General features: G+C 37.6%; 2 protein-coding genes across 3 annotated transcripts; both read left to right on the forward strand.

Annotated features, from left to right (window-relative positions):
• The first annotated feature begins 737 nt into the window (after positions 1 to 737).
• LOC127651095 (upstream stimulatory factor 2-like) lies at positions 738 to 13,180 on the forward strand. 2 transcript variants are annotated; one of them, XM_052136817.1, is made up of 11 exons: positions 738 to 1,415; positions 2,914 to 2,957; positions 3,075 to 3,187; positions 3,489 to 3,608; positions 4,009 to 4,165; positions 7,545 to 7,632; positions 7,998 to 8,042; positions 8,508 to 8,566; positions 9,927 to 10,021; positions 10,131 to 10,259; positions 10,932 to 13,180. In XM_052136817.1, the coding sequence occupies exons 1-11, from the start codon at positions 1,378 to 1,380 to the stop codon at positions 11,013 to 11,015; spliced, it is 972 nt and encodes a 323-aa protein (XP_051992777.1). In that variant the 5' UTR covers positions 738 to 1,377; the 3' UTR covers positions 11,016 to 13,180. The 2 variants fall into 2 exon arrangements, with proteins under 2 accessions (XP_051992777.1, XP_051992778.1); XM_052136818.1 differs by lacking the exon at positions 7,998 to 8,042.
• A 932-nt stretch (positions 13,181 to 14,112) lies between these two features.
• si:dkey-211g8.4 (barrier-to-autointegration factor) lies at positions 14,113 to 16,210 on the forward strand. The gene is made up of 2 exons (XM_052136403.1): positions 14,113 to 14,150; positions 14,425 to 16,210. The coding sequence occupies exon 2, from the start codon at positions 14,471 to 14,473 to the stop codon at positions 14,738 to 14,740; it is 270 nt and encodes an 89-aa protein (XP_051992363.1). The 5' UTR covers positions 14,113 to 14,150; positions 14,425 to 14,470; the 3' UTR covers positions 14,741 to 16,210.
• Positions 16,211 to 17,513: the final 1,303 nt, after the last annotated feature.

Below are 17,513 nucleotides of genomic sequence, written 5' to 3' on the forward strand. Positions count from 1 at the left end.
CTCTTTCAGAATTTAAGTGCTGTAAGCAGTCACATTCAAAAGATACATTCAACATCCAGCTTTAGCCCCACAAAAACTAAATGTACTATCCTTGAGAGCTTGCCTTGGTGCCTCTGGAAATAAGTGAATTTATTATATTTTTACTCTTTTCAAATAAAGCGAGTTTCCTCTAATACGTGTTGTTTAGCTTTCAGCGATTATGAAAAAGGCTCAAATAAGTCTGAGTGAAGACACAAGTTAGGCAGGTCGTGCTGAATTTGGCTAATACAGAACAGCCTCGTGGCCATTGCAAGTTAATTCATGAGAACAGACATTAGCCTACTAATGGCAACCCCAAACATACTTTTATCTAAACGTTATACATTTGCATCGAACAAGCGGTTGCCACCTTGGCAAACATTTAGGTATAGCCTATCCGTTTTGTTTAATTATGCCAGATGTCAGAGATTAACACGTGCATGATATGCATTCTCTTCCATCGCCATTCCAATCGTGTCATGTGGTGTGACCAAAAACACGGATTGGATCTCTGGGGTCACCAGGCTGAGAGAGAGAGAAAAAAAATTCACCCACTCGCCGTATTCATGATTCTGGTTACTTCATGTTGATGTGCCATAGGAAAAAACAACTTTGTTTGTGAATTCACGTCATTTTGAGATCACACGCGGGCTGGTTCTAAATGGTTATGACGACACAAGGTAAGTTCTTCGACTCGATTAAAGCACGTCATTCAACGTTGTTCTTTCATAAGCAATGGGCTAGCTTTTCCAAGCTAGTTCCTGTAAATCAGCGGCTTTTAAAATCACAAGCACAACAATAGCCGTGTATTTTCACATGTAGACCTAATAGGAGCTTTATCATTCCCTCATATCCACCTAAACCGCACGTTGTTTTTAAAATAGCACTCCACTCCGTATTTTATTAACGGCAGCGCTAAAGCGTGCGGATGGATATCTTACAAAAAGCCCAGCGCGGTTCAAAAATAAGGCGACGGAAAAAATAAAACGCCGCTATTCAAGTAATACAAGCACCATAATGCATTCAAGTGCCATACAACTTTAATCCATCAGCTAAAAATCGAATCCGCTAGTCTCAACAGGTCGCTCGTGTCGAGAGAAGGGCGGGAGGGAGTCACATACGCAACAAAGCCGCGCAGTACGAGGGCCAATGCAAACTGAATGAGCGCAGCGGCAACCGAGCAACACCTTCCGTCTTCCTCCACCGCGGTCTCCATTTTAACTCCTCGCCCAGCCTGCACCTCACGTGTCTTGGACTGTCTTTCTCACATGACCCGTGTGTTTGTCCCCGTGATCAGCGCTTCCATCTCCCGTATTTCAAGTGTCGCTGCATATCGCATTTTAAAATCCGCTCGCCTTCATGGATATGCTCGAACAGAGCTTGGACACCTCGACGAGGTGAGAGCGCGTCCTTTATGTACGGCCAATCACAAGGCCCCAGTCAACCATTTTCTCTGCTGTTTTTTTTACAGTCGAGCACTTGGCATCATCTTTTAACGTTTATTTGCTCACTCTTATTGAGTTATATGCATGTCATTAAATACATTAGGCTGAACGTTAGACACAAACACCACGGCGTATTTCCGCCGCCTTTGCACAGATGCCCGACATATTTATACCAGTATTGCTAATTTGGTGATTTTAGTTGTGCATTGTTTTTTTAACGAATCTCCAAGCCGGTACCACCGCTTGTTTTTAGCTTGATTTGTCAGGGTTTCTCTCTTCCCCCCGGTTATTTTATGCCATAGTTTCCTATTTACTGCTCTCTAAACAAAAGCTCTTCAGCGGGTTTAATGCTTTACATTCCCTTTAGCCTGCAAACGTCAGTCTTTCAGCCGGAGGCACATTAGTTCATTCAAAAGCTATTGTTCTTCTAGGTATGTGGTGTTTGATTGGCCGCATTGTTACATAAAGAGCATGTTACTGTTTTTATCTATGCATTCTGTTAAAACATTTCTGTAACAGTTGTTGGTTAGAGTTTTGTAGGTCGCCGGTTTGGGGGGGCGTTGTTCACTGTCTGTCTGAAGTTCGTCTATATCGAGAGCATGTGTGTTTATTTTAAAAACATATAGCATGTTGTCAATTGGAGTTTTTTTTTTAATTTTTTTTTTTATTTGATATTTTAAATATTTGCATTTAAAAAACGCTCAAAATCATCATTTATTCACCCTCATGCCATCCCAGATGTGGTTGACTTGCTTTCGTCTGCAGAACACAATGACTAGATGAATATGTCAGCTCTGTAGGTCCATAAAATGCAAGTCAACAGGGTCCAGAACTTTGAAGCTCTGAAAACCATACGAAGGCAGCATAAGAGTAATCCATACGACTCCAGTGGTTAAATCCATGTCTTTAGAAGTGATACGATAGGTGTGGCTGAGAAACAGATCAGTTTTTAAGTGCATTTTTTAATCAAAATTCTCACCCCTGCCCAGTTAGTCATGATATGGACAAAGAATGTGAATCACCCAAAAAATAAAAGAAGAATGTGAAAGTAAAAGTGGAGATTTATAGTTAAAAAAGGATATTGATCCATTTCTCAACCACACCTATCATAAAACTTCTGAAGACATGGATTAAACAACTGGAATCATATGGATTGCTTTTATGCTGCCCTTCTGTTTTTTGGACACCATTGACTTGCATTGTATGGGCCTACAGAGCTGAAATATTCTTCTCAAAAATCTTCATTTGTGTTCTGCAAAACAAAGTCATACACATCTGGGATGGCATGAGCTTAAAAAGTGTATGAGATCATTTTTGGATGGTCTATTAATTTAAAGGCTACGAATTCAGCAAACACTGAAGGATTCGAACTATATCTGCAATGAAGACTTTATTTCAAAGATGAATGTGGTTTCATAAGATGACCTGAAATATGTTGCTCTCTTTGCAGTCACGAGAAACAGGAAACTGAGGAGGTTGTTCAGCTACAGGAAGGTAAGTTCAAAGATCCAGCTTGATTTACTATGCAGATGAGTTTTCCAGTGAATGTTTTCAATAAAAATGTAATTGCATGGATCAATGAAACGCTAAAATAACTTGCACATTTCTCAGGAGAGGGGGTGGAGGAGCAAGCGGCGGTTACCATAGCGAGTGTCCAGCAAGCAGCAGCGTTTGCAGACCACAATGTTCAATACCAGTTCCGCACAGAGAACAGCGGTGGGCAGGTCAGTGTGACCTTTGACCTCTCTTCATGGGGGTGTGTAGGAAATCCAGGGTTCAAACTGGGGTAACTGCTATAAATCATGACCTAGATCCCCATGTCCATTTAATGGCTCTTATTAGTGCTATAGCTCTTCTGCACCTTTTAAAGCATTGTGCTTTTGTTTCTTAAATCCACATTACATGGTGTAACTTTTGAAGAATGCAGATAATCTTACTAGAAGCCAAATTGCTTAATTACAATATATATGCATAGTGGATATACCCACATTTCTGTGTTCTGTCCCTGTTTTTTGGGTTCTGCAGGTGACATATCGTGTGGTCCAGGTAACAGAGGACCATTTAGATGCAGCTGGAGATGGTGGCAATGCAGTCAGCGTGGTGTCCACGGCCGCCTTTGCAGGCGCACAACATGCAGTAGCACAGGTATTTGAGTTCATTTGCATGAGACATTTGCTGATTAACAGAATGGGTCATTCCACCTTCAGTTTCAAAATGGACCAACTTACACTTTTTAGTGAAATTTGAGTACATATTTTGTAAAATAAGTATTGAACAAGACGAGTGTGTACGTCTTATCACTGTCATTTATATCGGAATTATGTCACCCTCTGCTCTCTTAAAATCAGTTTTGGTTTCGGCCATTTAAAAAGCCATGTCAGGTGACTGCTGTTACAGTCCAAGTGAAGAGAAAATAATACAAATATAGTTCTTTAGGAACCGTGATGTAACAGTATGGGAAGATAAACAGATAGAAAACAGCAAAAGTGGCAAAAAATAGACACTATATTCTCCTCTCTTTTTGTCTGCCTGTCACTCTTTTTAGGCTGTTATCCAGAACCCTTTCAGTAATGGAGGCAGTCCAGCAGGGGAGACAGTGAGTGGAGAGACGCGCTTCGCCTACTTCCCAGCAGCAACTGTCAGTGATGGTACAGCAGTGTCTGTGCAGGCTACCTCCGATCCAACCATCACACAGGCTGGAGGTCCGTTTCCAAATATAGCCAAAAGCTATATATATATTTTACTGTGTTTGCTGTAAAAATTTTATGACTTTCTTTCTTCAGCTGACACAAAGATTTTTAGAAGAATATTTCAGCTCTGTTGGTGCATTCAATGCTAGTCAACAGGGTCCAGAACTTTGAAGCTCAAAAAGCACATAAAGGCAGCAACAAATAATCCATAAATCTCCTAAGTGCTCTTCTCTCCTAAGAGTTCATCTTTTGTTTTTGCGATTCACTTTCTTTGTACATATCGCCACCTCCTAGGCTGGGAGGAGAATTTATGGTAAAAAAAAAAAATTTATAAAAATCTTAGATGTAGTTTGTTGTGCAACCAAAATGACAAAATCCCAATTATAACTAGAAAATAATAAAAGATTTGGTGAATAACTCTAGGCTTTTAACTAGTCACAAAAATCCTGTAAATTTATACAGCTTTTTTCTTATCGTACACCTGTACAACAAATGCTTGCATCCGATTTAATACAATGCTTGCGTTGTTAGGAGACTCACTCTCTGTCTTCAAAAGACGACTTATAATGCATATTTTCCAAGAGCACTTAACTAGTCCCTAACAAAAATCTTGTATTGGCTGTGTATATGTTGTGCACTTACTCTATTCTGATGCTAGTGAAACTTTGTAATATGGCACTTTTGTACCACTGTCTCCTTAAGGTGATTGGCTTATGTTCTCCTCTTTTGTAAGTCACTGTGGATAAAAGTGTCTGCCAAATGAATGAATGTAAATGTAAACCTCTGGTGACAACCGAACACCTCCTAAGCTAACAAAAGGACTGCAGTTTTGTTTAATACGTCCTGCTCCGAGCATCTGGCAATGGAATGCATTCATGGTCGGAGATCTGAGATATCAAGTCGGAATATCCCACAGCCGACTTTGAATGAAACGCAGCATTACGCCCGTTTCACACATACTCCGTTTGCAGTGCGTATGCGGTGCATATTTTTTTCCGTACCCATTTTAACAGGTTAGAGCTTTTACACTGCACGCGGATGCAGTCCGTTGATCCGTTCCAGTTGCGGTGCGTATACAGCGGTGCAGCGATCGTTTACGGTCCGAGTCTATTTTTGCTGTGCTGCACCGCACTGAATTAAAGTGGCAGCGCATTGTTCACATTAAAATAGACATAGATTGACAAGAAACTGTAATAATTTCATCATATACGCATAATTACAGTTAATGTGTTCTACAGTTCCTAAATTACAGGGTCAAGAAAAAACAAAAACTATGATTATAGTCCCAAAAGTTGCAAAATGCCAACATATATGATTTGTTTACCCTAAAAAACAGACAGTGAACCCAAATGCGTCTCATTCTTCTCCTTATAGCAACAGATATAGCGCCATAGCTTTTCTTCTGTCAACAACTCGAACTACATGTAAAACAAAGAATCACAATGATTAAAATTAATTTTCATACTGTTTCAATGCCTTAAACAATGTCAAAGTTAACGTTTGGGTTTAAAATAAAAATTCCTTACACACTTTTGATTTTGTGGCACACAGAATCTGCGGATCAGTAGCGCACTGCAAACGCAGCATATGTGAAAGCACTATAGCGCGTGCTGCTCCTGTACCATATACGCACCGCATACGCACTGTACATGGAGTATGTGTGAAACGGGCGTTAAAATCATCTACAATGTATTACAGTGTACTTTTTGTACACTGTACTATAAAATAAACATTGACATATAGGCTGATTAATATATTAGCTAATAAACTATATTAGCTGTAATTCATCAACAGGAGATCGTCGTTCATCAATATCAGCAATCGCTTGTCACAATTTTAAGTATTTCGTTATTATATAAAAACAGATTTTTTTTCCTTTTCTTTAGGGACACTATCAGTCAAAATCAACATGAAACAATCAATGTAGGTTATATGAATAAACGTGTAATAATTATTAATTATTTTTAATAATCATGCATTAGTCCAAATACAGTGATGGAGACTTGGCTCTGTTACAATGTTTATACAAAGTATTCAACAAATTTAGCATTTTTATAGCCTATAAATTCACCAAATTAAGGGTTTTACATACCTATCTGTTAGGGCTGGACGATTAATTGAAAAGTAATCGAAATCGAAATTCAGAACCTCTAACCGACGTAATTTTCCAATGTCGGTTATTTCGGTTTTTTAATCCGGTTACTAATTTCCCCTTAAAAACATACTACCTCATGTGGTCACATGACTCCGCCCCGTCCAGTCAGCGGCATGGAAGCAACATGGAGGCGAACTCAAACACAGAGTCAACTTAGCAACAGGAGCGGGTTGTACCAAAGAAAAACTGGCTCAAAAAAAGAGAGAGACTGACAAGCGCCCAGTAACAAGTGCCTCCACAAAGCAACCAATATAAAAGCAATATGAAAAGGATACAAGACGGAAAGAAATAACTGACGCCATTAGTTACTACATCGCGAAGGAGGTGGCTCCCATAGCTACAGTGAAGCGCAATGGGTTTAAACACCTCGTTAAAACACTCGACAGAAGATACACTGTGATCCATCACGACCATATTTTTCCCAAACTGCGCTGCTTCAGATCCTGCCTGAAACGGTAAACATGCTAGTGTTTCTTAGTAAGAACCTAGAGTAAAAACGTGCATATAGAGTGACAGTACAAGATCACTGGGAGGAAGATCACATGCAACCGCGATCATGAGTCAGATTCAAATCTATAACGCTATGAGCACACAGCCTGCTAATCCATTAGAGGTGCCCTGTCCAAGCCCTGCTCTTGCTCTTAATCAGCAGAGTTTTTTTTTTTTACATTTTTGCACATGGCATTATTTAAAATATTTGTTTACAGGAGATGCAAGTTATTTTCTACTTTTCACATGACAATATTTTAAATAATTTATTTTCTTTGCAAAAAAAGCAAGTTATTTATTTTCTACTTTTTAGGAATCTTGCTTTTTACACAAACTGAAATGTGACTTTTTCATTAGATGTTTTCATTTCAAGCAATGTGTGCTTTGATTTCAATTGTTCGAAATATTCAATAAATATCCATAGTTTCAATTATTTTAAAATCACAAAGATAAGAAATGCTTTTAATAGTTGAGTATATTTACAGTACAAACCTTGTCAGTGAACTATGAGGGCAAAAAAATTATAAAATAAAAAAAAGAATCGTTCATTAATCGTAATCGAGGTAAAATGTTCAATTAATCGAGATTTTGATTTTAGGTCATATCGTCCAGCCCTACTATCTGTATAGGTAGATAGAAACACAGAGGAATAATACAAAAAAAAAGATCTATCGATGTTTTTGACAGACACATTCATGATTACTTTTTGTTGAACTTATCCAAACTTTCCCTTTTTATTTTCATTAGGTCAGTTTTACGTGATGATGAGTCCACCAGATGTTATACAAACGGGCACACCACGGACCATCGCTCCTCGTACACACACTTACTCAACGTAAGTACTGATCATGTGTTGAGCTCCCTCCCATTCCCAGTCTGCACAGCTCGCACCCCTTTTAAACCTACTGCTATGTGCGTAATTATTTGATCCCCTTCGCACTCCTCGAAATGATTGCTGTTTTTGCAGAACAACATGAAAATTTGGAAAAAGTGGTTTGGAATCAAATCCTAATGATTTATTCATCTTTATCCTGATTTAATACAAAATAGCTCAAATTGAGAGTGTAATTGGCATGAATTGTAATGGAGTAAATATATATATATATAATATGCAAGTGCTTTCCCAATCAATTTGAGTGGTAACAAAATTGAAGTCAGAAAACAAACCAAAAATTTGTCCCACTTACCTGCCGTCCCCAGAGACCTTGGTGACCGTGAGACTCTTCAACATGGCAGATCAGACTGGTGAGGAAGACCTTTTACATCCCCCTCCCTTCACCCGCCAGCCTGTCTTCTATAGCTACCACTGAACTAGCTCATTAATCGCTAGTAAGCTATATTCTACTGTAGAATTTTACTGTTGTGTTTGATGGTGGTGTTTGAGTTTTCTTGTTGTTACAGTGACATCAGATAGTAGGTTGACATCAGTTCTAGCTTCTCAAAAGTAATATGAGGAAAAATGTTCCTTTCAGGTATTTTACACCTTTGGTGAAAATCGCAAATTTAATTGAATTGAATCTTAGGATAGAAATGACTTCAGCCCTTTAAAGTGAGGTTTGTTATTTGTATTTGATGACAGCACTGTGATGTCAGTAAATGGGCTGGAAAAGTTTTTTAAGAAAGGCTTCAAAAGTGATGAGTCATGCAAGAATATTTAGGTTTAATGTATTTAACCACACAAGTCTCTTCTCATTCTCTTTACTAATGCAGGAAGATTGATGGTCCCCGGGCACCTCGTGATGAGAGGAGGAGAGCACAGCATAATGAAGGTAATATTAAATAATTATTCACAGCTACAAGAGTTCAATAGAAGTTCTTCATTACACTCGGACTATTGCCTTGGTAACTAGTCTTCACATGATTACAGCATTGTTTTAAAATGACCAATGGGGGCCTGGGTTGCTCAGTGAGTAAAAACGCCGACTACCACCCCTGGAGTTCGCGAGTTCGAATCCCAGGGCGTGCTGAGTGACTCCAGCCAGGTCTCCTGAGCAAATAAATTGGCCCAGTTGCTAGGGAGGGTAGAGTCACATAGGGTAATCTCCTTGTGGTCACTATAATGTGGTTCGCTCTTGGTTGGGCAGGGCAGGACTGGGAAGAGAAATCGGCCCAGGATTTTACATAGCAACTGGCCCAAAAGTTGAGGGCAGATGTTCGCTGTCCTTTTCTGCATATCGTGGCACCATTTTGTGGTCCATTCTGCATAAGGCGGATGCTCATTTATTTTATCACGGCCCATTCTGGCAGTTACGCGGCCAACCCATTGGCCCGCTCAGATCTCCCAATGGCCAGTCCGCCCCTGATCGGCCCCAAAGTGCGTCGGCCCACCGGGAAAATGCCCGGTATGCCAGATTACCAGTTCAGCCCTGGGCACGTGGTGAGTTGTGCGAGGATGCCGCGGAGAATAGCGTGAAGTATCCACACACGCTATGTCTCCACGGTAACGCACTCAACAAACCATGTGATAAGATGCACGGATTGACGGTCTCAGACGCTGAGGCAACTGAGATTCGTCCTCCGACACTCTGATTGAGATGAGTCACTGCGCCACCACGAGGACTTGGAGTGCATTGGGAATTGGGCATTCCAAATTGGGGAGAAAAACAGGAAAATATAAACAAATTAAATGGCAAATGCACAGCCTGCAGTTTAAAGGGTCTCATAAATTTAGAATATTCTCCTTTGGTGTATGAACAACATGAGGATGAGTAAATAATGACAGAATTTGAAGGAGAAAAAAATTGTAAACTGTCCCTTTAAATTCAACGTAAAATGCTGTTTGCAACCCGAGAAATTCTCTGGGAATTGATTGGATCGTGAAAAGTGGCTGTTATGTACCTAAATGGAGCCAGGTGGTTGGAGGGGAGGGGGTTCAAGTAAGATGGATTCGTGAAGGGCGTCAAAAGAAAAGTGGTTTCAGAAGTGTAACAAGTTATTACAGTATGAGAAAAGATTTCAAAGACAAGCTTTTATTTGGTTTGGAATAATGTGCACCAATAAATACACAATACTACCAGGAGTGTGAATTAAGAAATTAAATGAAGTCTTGATTTCATGTTTACTCTTGAGTAGTTCAGTGTATTGAATTAATTTGAGTTTTGCATAATTGTTTTATATGCATTTCTGCAGTTGAAAGGAGAAGAAGAGACAAAATCAACAACTGGATTGTCACACTGTCGAAAATCATCCCAGATTGCAATATGGACAATACCAAAACCGGAGCGGTACGGAATTTGCATAACACAGAAACACTTTTCCTCTTGCATGTACTGATCTGTGGGTATGTGTCTACTTCTACCTGTCAATCCTAATTAATTCTCTGTTTTTCTTCAGAGTAAAGGAGGCATCCTGTCTAAAGCATGTGACTACATTCGAGATCTCCGACAGACTAACCAGAGGCTGCAGGAGAGCTATAAGGACGTGGAGAGAATACAGGTGGACAATGAGCTATTAAGACAACAGGTGCATCAGCTTGATACCATTTTTTCTCAAATCAATAGTCTCAAGCAACAGAAATCATAGTTATACAATGTGCGACTGACAGAAACAGAATGCTGTTGTTGTTTTTAATAGTTGCACTTCTTTAAACAGCGTTTTAAAAACAAGGCACTCCTAGCGTGAGACACTAAAAAACAGAGAGACTCAACACTAAGACCAGAGATGCCCTGATCCTTGTGTACATAATTCAGCTTTAAAAAAAATACTGCTGATGAAATATGAGAATGCATTCTGTGTGAACGGCCCCTAAGTCCACCTTGTGATATGGAAACAAATACATTGACTTCTAAAGGCATTTTTGTGATGTCTTTTATTAGTGTACTTGTCTGACACTTTAATATCTTGGCATTATCTTCATTTGGAGGGCTTTTTACAGCAAATATTAATGTTTATATTTGTATGAATCAATATATCATGTAATTAATTAAATGATTATTTTTTTTCAATCCATTGATGGCTTTAAATCTTATATTCTTAAAAGATTATTCATGTAGTCATAGTAGTAGTATTTTAAATTGTGGTATAAGTTTAATTGGAGTTTGTTGTGTTTGACTTAAATTATTTGAGAAAACTGTTTCTTGAGCAGATGTAAAAGAAAGGCACATGGTAATATTTTGAACATCCATTGTCCAACAGATTGAAGACCTGAAGAACGACAATGCACTGCTCAGAGCTCAACTACAACAGCATGGCCTGGAAATCAGCGAAGCGGCATCATAGTGACAAAACTAGGAAAAACATGAACACAAATAAACAGTCTCGACAGCAAAGCTCAAAGTGGAGACAAAACCCCTAAATGACTCCCTTGCCCACATCAGACTAAAGATATTTAGCAACTCAGTAGGGTGTGAATGCCTGTTTGATACACAGACACACATTCTTATAACAAGAGACTCATTGATATTAGTGAAAAATAATATCTGCTGTAAAAGCACACTTTGTTTTCTCCTTCACTCCCATGAGAACTTAACCTGGACTCACGCAAATATGGAATTAACTTCTTTCTTCCAGAAGTAGCCCACTTACCACAGATCTTTGTTCTTGTTTAAATATTGGAATTGTGAACCAATTATATGCCTGCTCATGCCTAATGTTCATCTTTTGTTTTTGTTTTCAACAAGTTAATTTTGTGGCTTTAATTTTTGCTACAAAGTGCAAATGATACTACTGTCTCTGTGACAGAATGTCTTTTTTTTTTTTTTTTTTTGGTTTGTTGGTATTGTATTTATTAGCTATCAAAAGCAATTATGCAGCAGCTATACAAAGCCTTTGCATTTGGTGTAAAGCTGAAATGTCAGCCTCAACGAAGTTGTCAAGCAGCATAAAATGACTTATGTTTTTGTTTTTAAGAAAAGAAAAAAAATATTTAGCTTTTCTGTTCTGCAGTCTTTCCCTATATCGGATTTAAAATGATGAGACTAATCAGAGAATTGTCATAGTGGCACATCAAAACGAACATTATTAACCGTATTAGTTTGCTTAGAATGCAGCTGAAAGTACATTAAGTATGTTTTAGTTCAAAATAGGGACGATTAAGAACGTAAATATTCTTAAAACTGCAATTGTACAACATCACGTATCATTTTAAAATGTTTTTGGAGTACATCAGATTTCATGCACTGTGATGTAGTGATGGAAGTACGAGTAGCTCAGGGTTTTGTGATGCAGGAAAAGAGCAACGGCTCTTGAACGCCCCCTCTAACTTTGAAACCCTGCACTTTTTTTTTTGGCTGTAAAGACTAGATTCTAAACATGTACTGTATATATCATGTATATCAACCAGCTGTTCTTATGTCATTGAATTCCTCACAAACAAAGAATTTTACTTTATAACAGTCCTATATCCAAAGTTCATTTATCTACAGGAACATAGTTTTGAAAAAATGAAGTGGAAAGTGCGCAATAAAAATGGCTAGAATTGCTACTGTTAGTGTTTTTGTTCATTTGCTAAAGGTAGATCTTCCATCTTTGTGTTTTGAAACTATTCTTCATCAACATAAATGCTGTTTAGAAAAATGAAATGGAAGTCAAGCTACAAAAATGAACAAAAATCACTACATTACAAGAATATATTGTATATGACTAAATGTCTGACAGCTAAGGGTAATATGGCAATTATTGTTGATGAGCAATGCATAAGGAAACCAAACATCCAAAATAACATTGATTTATTTTTGTCTCAATTTTTGTATTTAATGTCCTAAGCAATTTATCTCTAAAGGTTTTCAGGCCTGTGGTTTGCCTTTATAGTTTGCCTTATTGCAAGGCTTGAATTAAATAATGCTGGATTGCAAAGAGTTTATTTTTGACTGTTTAGCACCCATTACTTTATCTCCAATTCCCTCTGGTCATGAAGTATGCAACATCTTTTAAACAAGTCTCATGTGCATTTGATTCCACCTTAGAGGACTGATTGTGAACAGAAAAATAAAAAAGATTTTGACCCCAAATATTCTGTGATCAAACCATGTGGGAAACCACATTATGAGTTAAATATATTACAAAATACAAAGAGAGAACAGATAACCCTAAACACTGTTCTTTTTATCTCTTTTATCCGCAGTATTAATGCTAAACTTGAATGACTGCTAATTGACATTCAAGAATTATAGTCTAATGCACTGGTGCTTTATAAATCAAAAGTGGGGGAAATGAGAAGGAAGAGTATGTTACACATGTATGTCTGGTTAATCAGTTGAGGAACCCTCAGCTTGGTGTTTCGACCACTGGTTTGATTTCTAGAAGTTAACAATGGCTTTCTTTATACTTAATGACTGTTGATGTTTATGTATGTACGTATATACAAGAAAGAAAGAAAAACGGATACAATATGTAGTTATTTTCTTTGAAAGAAAAAAGTTCTGAAATAAATTTTAAATACCTCCCATGCAGTTTCCATGCCAACAATTTACTTTAATCACACAAAAAGACAATACAATATCAGGAAGATAAGACCTTTGCTATCTGTACATGCCACACAACTGCTCGTTCAGTCACTTGTCATCTCTAGACTGGACTACTGTAACTCTCTCATTGCAGGCCTTCCTGCATGTGCAATTAGACCTCTCCAAATGACCCAGAATGCAGCAGCACATCTGGTCTTTAATGAACCTAAGAGAGCACATGTTACACCACTCTTTGTCTCTCTCCACTGGCTGCCGGTTCATCCATGTACTAAATTCAAGGCCCTGATGCTGGCATACAAAACAGTCACTGGGTCTGCTCCAGCATACCTAAAAACATTTATGCAGAGCTACGTTCCCACCAGAAGCCTACGGTCAGCTAAGGGACGTCGTCTTGTCGTACCAAAACAAAGAGGCACCAAAACACTTTCCCGGACTTTCAGTTTCATCATACCATGTTGGTGGAATGACTTTCCCAACTCAATCCGTGAAGCTGACTCACTCTCTGTCTTCAAAAAACTGCTAAAAACACATCTTTTCCAAAAGCACTTAACCAGTCAATATATATATATATATTAATTTACAAATTCTTGTTGCACTTAAATCTGTTTTGTATACTATTCTGATGATAGTGAAACTTTGTAATATGGCACTTTTCGTACCACTGTCTCCTTAAGATGATTCGCTGATGTTTTCCTCTTTTGTAAGTCGCTTTGGATAAAAAGCGTCTGCCAAGTGAATAAATGTAAATGTAAAAGACAATTTCATAGTTTCTATCTGAATGTAGTCTGGGAAAAGAGCAAATCATTTAGCACAGTAGAGAAAGTGTGTGGTCTGATGACAAAAGCAGGTCATGATTACATCAAGCAAAGTTAAATAAAAGCCGTACAGGCAGGAAATACCTTTGTGGAGGTGTGGCATATTGTGCTTAGTAGCAAAGAGGAAAGACTCGGTAAGAACTATCTTGTGTCATTTTACAGTAGCAGATTTTTAATGATAAAACCGATTAGGAAGCTGTGAAAGGTGGCATCCTTAGAATGGGTTTAGCCTATGTATTTTCTGCATATTTGTTTTAAATAGTTATATATATATATTGTCATCACATATATAATATACATATAAAGAATAGGCCTATAGATTGTATTTCATATTGATAGTGTCTAGTTATCTTGAATCAGTCATTATCAGTACTAACAAGCTACAGATCTGGCTTATTTTGCCTTCAGTTTCCTGACATTACAACAAACCATTGCCAACTCACAATAAGCTGGAATGACAACTTCACAAAAGCATCAGCTTTTCTGTGCTGAGCCAATGGGAGAAAAATCTGTACGTACACTTCCTGGAATTGGTCCTGTGCTGGGCGGGCGACTAGAGAATATCGGAATAAGAAGAGCGAGGGACATCCTGGGGCGTTTTCTGGTCTTGGATATGCACGAGTGGATGTTTAAGAGCTGGCTTAGAGACTCGTGTGGAGCAAATGCCAAACAGCAGAGAGACTGTTACAACTGCCTGAAAGAATGGACAGATAATAATTTATAATGAGAATACTTGTGCACTAGTTGCATCCAGGGCTGTAGCTAGTGGGGTGAAAGAAGACAATCAACAAGAAATGACAAAGTTTATGTTTTATTATTGTAAAATCAATCCTGATTATCCCTAATTATTTTGCTGTCTAAAATCTTGCAGGTGTTTCCTGTGGAAATTTGGTATCTCATATCTTGTGCATCAGTTTCATATCATGTTTTTTCCTCCCATTTCTCCATTTGTCATATTCGCCAATTAAAACACAACCCATACTCTGCCTACATCCTGACACTAAGTCTAGAGTAAATAAGAATTTAGCAAATGGAGATCTTTGTAAATACCAAAATGTACTGCACCAATGTCATTTACATGAACAGACGCAGCCTGAAGTAATGGCTATGTGAGCAGAAACAATCAGTCTTCGCTCGAAATAAGCATGTATAGTATCCTACAATGTTTAAACAACAGCTTGTGAAGACGTCTGAAAATATTAGAGGGCTCAAAGATCTTTATTGCATTTTATGTATTAGTTTATTACATTTCGATGTTTGTTCCTTTCAGAGATCTTCGAATGAATCTGAAGCAATGCTTCTGTGTATTTGCTAATTGACTATGCCACTACCATAAACATTTTATGAGTACATTGGAACTGTTGATGCAGATTTTGGAATACCCAACAAGATACCTGTTCCACAAATGTAACCTATAAACAATATCTGAAATGCCAACTGTCCACAGCAATATTTCAGTACTGTCTGAAGATATTACAAGCATGCCAGGCGTATAAAATAATGGTATGATATGCAGATTGCGCTGTATACTTTGTTAAAATATCAATTTTCAATCAAATTAAAAGGCGTCGTAGGGGTCAATGCCATAAAAACACATACGCTTATATGAAATATGGGTAGTGTGCAGTTATTATAACAATGTATAGTAGAATTACCACAAACCTCCATACTAACACTTTTTACAAACCATGATGTAACAAAACTGATCAAACAATGAAGTTATTATCAGTATAATGTGTGGTGGCCCTGTAAAAGTATTATTAGGATCTATGATGGCCTTAAATAAACATGTTGTCGAGTGATTTATAGGTGTGCATAGTCAGTACTAAATTGCACCAAGCTGTATCATTGGTTATCAGCTCCTTTTATAATGTCTTATGTTTGAAGACCATTTAGAGACCTGCAACAACAGGTTATGTAGTCACCATTAGTTATTACTCTTGTGGCGGGGGAGTTTTGTGAACAATTTTCCTGTTTGCTACTGTTGCTGTTCAAAACCTGGTTAATTTTGAACATGTGTGCAATCAAACATGTGGTTGTTTGTGAGTGCATGCAACATTAAATGATCACACTACAGTCAATTAAAATCATGATTTTAATGGGGTTTGTCTGTTTCTATAGGCTGTGCTTTACTGTTACGGTACATTGTGTAATCTGTTGTAATCTCATTACAGCTTTGAAAACTTTTGAAAAATAAAACATACTTTTACATGTTTCTTCATTTTTCATCATTACAGGGACATATTAAAGATTGTATTAGTCATACTGGTCAAGCTTAATTACAAAATAATTCAGATGTCCATCCTGTTAAATGGGCTGCATCAGCGTGGAAAATAACAGGGACATTCAGTGGATAAATGAGCTACTACATGATCTGTGATTGATATCTAGGAAACATATTTGTAAACTAGTATTTATGTTTTTATTCCTGTTAACATAAATACTGTATATTGAATTTTTTAATTATACTAATTTCCTATATATCTTCCCATAATAGTTATGCTTGGCCACATATGATTAACACCACAAAATAAAGGAAACTTCAAAGTACTCAAAATAATTTTGCAGAATGGCTGATGTCAGCCTCCAGTGTGTGTGATGTCATTTCATAACATACTGTATATCTTCAATGAAAGGTCATAGTATCATGACATAACAGGGAGGGCAATAAATCAAGGGACACACAAAACATCTCCACTATCAGTGTTAAATTTACACATTTACCACAAATGAATACATGATTGTGAGAGAATGTAACACTAAACTCTTAACTGTATGTGGGGGAAAAAAATAGATATCCAATGATTTAGCATTTATTTTTGTCAAAGATGTTTGACGTGCAGTTTTTGGGACATAAGAAAATGACACAGTGTAAAAGAAAATGATTTCAGTTATTTAAAATGTAACTTTTAAGCCCAAAGAAGTGTGTAACTTTATAAAAAGCCTTTATTCTTTTCAACAATCTTATCAAAATTGTAATCGGGTGAAATTAAACAATATAAATAACACACACACACATACACACACACACACTTGTAATCGGGACTTAAATGACACAAATGCAGTAATGCAGTTTTTCTTCTCTCTCTCTCTCTCTCTCTCTCTCTCTTCTCTCTCTCTCTTTCTTTCTCTCTCTCTCTCTCGCTCTCTCTATTCCAGAACAAGCTCTGACATATGCAATAAAATGCAATGGCATGTCATGAATAAGTTTATTGGTGTTTTAAAATCCCAATGGTGTGAAACAATTAACATGCACTCAAATGCTATATGATTTAAAAAAAAAATTCTGACAGAAAACACAACAGAAGACATCCACTGATTGTGTCTGTAAAGCAACAGCCGATATCTCACACAACTCACATGAAAGGTGTGTGTGTGTTTCTGGTCAATTTCTCTCAATTTGTGAAACATTCTCAGCAGTTTGGGTGTGTGACTCTATAAAAGGGCATCGCGTATGGATTTTAAAGGGTACACAATGTTTTCCCTTAATTACAGGA

The sequence above is a fragment of the Xyrauchen texanus genome, chromosome 10, assembly GCF_025860055.1.
Source record: "Xyrauchen texanus isolate HMW12.3.18 chromosome 10, RBS_HiC_50CHRs, whole genome shotgun sequence".
NCBI lineage: Eukaryota > Metazoa > Chordata > Actinopteri > Cypriniformes > Catostomidae > Xyrauchen > Xyrauchen texanus.